The sequence below is a fragment of the Beta vulgaris genome, chromosome 6 (genome assembly GCF_026745355.1).
Source record: "Beta vulgaris subsp. vulgaris cultivar EL10 chromosome 6, EL10.2, whole genome shotgun sequence".
Classification (NCBI taxonomy): domain Eukaryota; kingdom Viridiplantae; phylum Streptophyta; class Magnoliopsida; order Caryophyllales; family Amaranthaceae; genus Beta; species Beta vulgaris.
The window spans coordinates 36259466-36263364 of NC_079207.1; the positions used below are offsets into that span (position 1 = coordinate 36259466).

Genomic DNA, 3899 nt, shown 5'->3' on the forward strand with positions numbered 1-3899 from the left:
AACATTTGCATTCAATGTATGAATTAGAGGATACCAATGTGTGAACCAATATGTACCAACATTTGTACATACGTTAACAAATTTTGATTTCACTTTTCAAACTACATTTGATTTATGGAAACTTAACTTTATGAAACTTTATCATTTTCATAATGTAAAATATATGTTACAAACATCTTCCACGATAAATGTTAATAAATAGAGATACAAATTACAAGATGTCGTGCTCTTTGAATTCAACCTAACCAGAGGCGGAGCATATCGTGACATTGGTCGCCTGAAACGATGTTGGGCTGCTCAGAGTTAGCTCCTTGTAGCATGCGTGTGAAATAGCCAATAGATCCTTCATTACATGTTATTCCTCCAATAGACTTGTGGCCTCCAACAACTTCCATGCCATCGGCATCCTTATCTTGTCCAAATTTAGAGGGCCCAGCATTTTTCTCCTTCGGTCCAGCTTGCTATTGATAAGGAATAAAAATATAAACAAGGTGTACATGGAACATAAACAAATGTATTGGTACCTACACTGCATCACATTGGTACTATTAATGTACCCATACAATACCAATGTACATACAACGGGATACCAAGGTCAATCATAAACAAATAAAATTGAAATAGTTGTTACCTTATTCGCACCCTTTGCAACCTTCTTCGTGGGTTTTGCACGGCCATCTGCAACCTTGTTAGTGACAACTTCCTTCTTTTTCGCGACCTTCTTTTTCGGCTTCTCCACGCATGATAGGAAACGAGTCTCACGAGGCCTATTTGCCGCCTTTTTAGGCGCAACTGGGTCTTTCACCTTAGGGGCTGCTGTAGTCGAACATACACCAGAATCTGATTTAGATAAATTTAGAGTACATTGAGTGCTCGGACTTTTGAAGATCGGTGTTTCGAGTCGCGACTTCATATACATTTCTTTTGTCTCCTTACACTGGATCTTCATCACTGCTAAGCCCTCAAGTACGATGTCAACACACTCCCGAAGCCCAGCTGCATCTAGACACAAGTCCTTAAAAGAATCCATCATTTCATCGAAACTCTTGACTTCCCCCGTTTTGGATGGATCATGGTACGCAACTTTCACCATCGTATGCTTCCTTTGCACATTTTTCTTCCATCTCCGCAATACAAACATATCCGAGATTATTCTAATGTGCTCCATGTCTAATGCCTTAATTACATGCCTACAGACAATTCCTTCACATTCAAACATTTTGCATACACACGACGCGTAGAGGGTTTTCATATCAACCATCACTTGGTAACATCTGGTTTTAGATGTTAACTTTTCTTTTTTTGTTTCATCACAGTGCATCCAAATACGATCCTCCAGTGTGTGCTCCACCACATCCTCAGAAATAGCCCTCCTAGATACCCCATTAACATATAAGCATTTAGTACATTGCTTTTGGACTTCCTTAAATTTTGCATCCGTGTATAATAATTGGAAAGTTTTCTCAACAGCAAAACCAGTGGCCAATGTGCGCAAATACATGTGTGAGTTGGCATCAGCCTGCTGCTCATCATTTGCTCTTGACTCCATCGCTTTCATATAAGCCGGGCCAAACTGATACAACCGGGTATGCTTGTCAAGGTACCCATCGAAAAAGCTATTAATACTTTCTACCCGTTGGGTGGTCTTCATCCCAGCCCAAAACAAATGTTTCATATATGCTGGAACCCACATCTCCCTCTCTTCATATAAACCTGCTAGAAATATATGACATATTAAAAACCAATTGCTTGTAGAACCTCGTATCAATAAACATATTGGTATCATCCTTCTCTTACTTTGGTACATATTGTTAGCATTAGTGTTCTAAAGTAGTACCATTGTACATATATGTTTAACACAATGGTACCCAACAATTCTCACATTGGTATCTACATTAGCCAAAAGTTATAATTAAGGTACCATTGTATAAAGCATTCGGTACCACTGTAGAAAGCTTTTGGTACCAGACACAACAGTTCAATATTTACATGAAATTCTATTACTGAAGAAGTTCAAAATTATTGAACTTACCTGACAACCATGTATCTTCTTGCAGTTTAAATTTCCCAATGGCTGCAGTCCAACTCTCTTCAAACTCTGCCTCAGTCAAACTATTATATATTGCGTTCAAAAGTGCCTTCTTTATATTCGGAAAGTTGTTTTTCGCCCCTAGTTTCTTTGCAAATTTGTAGGTGATATGCCACAAACACCACCGATGTCGCGCTTCAGGCATTTCAATGGATAAAGCTTTCCGCATTGCAGCTGCTTGATCGGTTAGGATGCCGATTGGACTTTTCTGCATGCATGCCAACCATGTACGAAACACCCACTGGTAAGTTTCAGTGTCTTCATGGGATACCAATGCACATCCAAGCAATATGCTTTGGCCATGGTGGTTAACATACACCAACGAAATTGGCAAAAGGTAGTTCATACTCATTTGTCAAGTATGTTGCATCAAAACATACTACATCCCCAAACTCCTCCCAAGAAGCTCTACTCCTAGCATCAATCCACAATATGTCCTTCAGAGACCCATCTGTATCTAGCCTATGCATGTGAAAAAAATTCTGGTTATCTTCAGTCATTTTGGTAAAATAATCTAGCATAGCCTCTGCTTCACCGTCTTTTAACTTCAATCTCTTATACTTGAGGACTACATTGTGCATATCTTTTTTTGTGATAGCCATGTTTTGAACACCGTTTTTTTTGTAGCACCAAACTATTGTGAATTTGGGGAATTCGGGCCCCAGTCTCAATCATCAAATAACTTTCTCCTTACGTGACTATCCAATTCATCTTTCCGATACATGGATATGTATCGTGACTTGCGAGGGGTAGGGGTGTGGTTTTTGTGGTTATTCACTACTTTCTTCAATTTCCACTCATCATTCTCGCTCTTAACGGCGTATATCATAGCCGTACACCCACATTTTTTTGTTTTGGTGGTTCGAACAAATAAGTTATGCTCCCCAACTACAACTCTTTTTCCATTCTCCCACCGCCTATGGATTCGATTGCCCCAACGATCACACCTCCAAGTGTAATTCCTTCTCTCACCCCTTCCATTGTAAGATCCCGATAACTTAACGATTCCAAAGCCTTCTTGTTTTGCATAGGCTTTGTAATACTCATGAATATCCTCGCAAGAGGCAAACACCATCCCTGGAGTTGGAGGGCATAACACACTATTACTACCACATCCTGTCGTTGGAGTTGAATCAACTGCCAGTGGTACAATATCTGTGCAGTCATCAACATAAAATCTATATCCAGAACTACAACCATCAACATCCTCCCCTATATGGATTGGTACGATTGATTTGTCCACCATTCCATCCTCATTCAACATATTCTGATCAATTAATAATAGGATACATAAGTTATAATAATAGGATACATAAAGTTACGACTTTTATTTCGGCACATAACCATCAACAAAACCATTAAATACGATACCAAGGTAAGTTTTGCTTGGTACCATTCCTGATATAATATGCATGACAATTTGATACCAATGTTATGTACCATTGTCTGAAAACATAGATACCAAAGTAAGATTTGCTTGGTACCATTCCTGCTATAATATGCATGAAATTTTGATACCAATGCTAGGTTATAATGGTACCATTGTGTGAAAATATTGATACCAAAGTTGTTCTTTCGATTGGAACCATATTTTTTAGATACTTTGTTCGTATTTACAATGGTGCCAATTTCACAAACCAATTGCACTTAACATTCCAAATAAACTAACTAAATACTTTATATATATCATTTGACAAAGTTGAAATCTTTTAACAATCATGCAAATATTGGCTGAAATTTCATAAAACCCCAATTTAACATAACCATTTTCATTCAAGTTTATATACTACATTCATACAAATATTCAATT

General features: G+C 38.0%; 1 protein-coding gene across 1 annotated transcript; it reads right to left on the bottom strand.

Annotated features, from left to right (window-relative positions):
• Positions 1-236: 236 nt before the first annotated feature.
• On the bottom strand, positions 237-2691 carry LOC104896678 (protein FAR1-RELATED SEQUENCE 5-like). Its single transcript, XM_057395745.1, has 4 exons — positions 2407-2691; positions 2033-2297; positions 632-1713; positions 237-461 (listed from the first exon to the last, which is right to left on the bottom strand). The coding sequence occupies exons 1-4, from the start codon at positions 2689-2691 to the stop codon at positions 237-239; spliced, it is 1857 nt and encodes a 618-aa protein (XP_057251728.1).
• Between the last annotated feature and the right edge of the window lie 1208 nt (positions 2692-3899).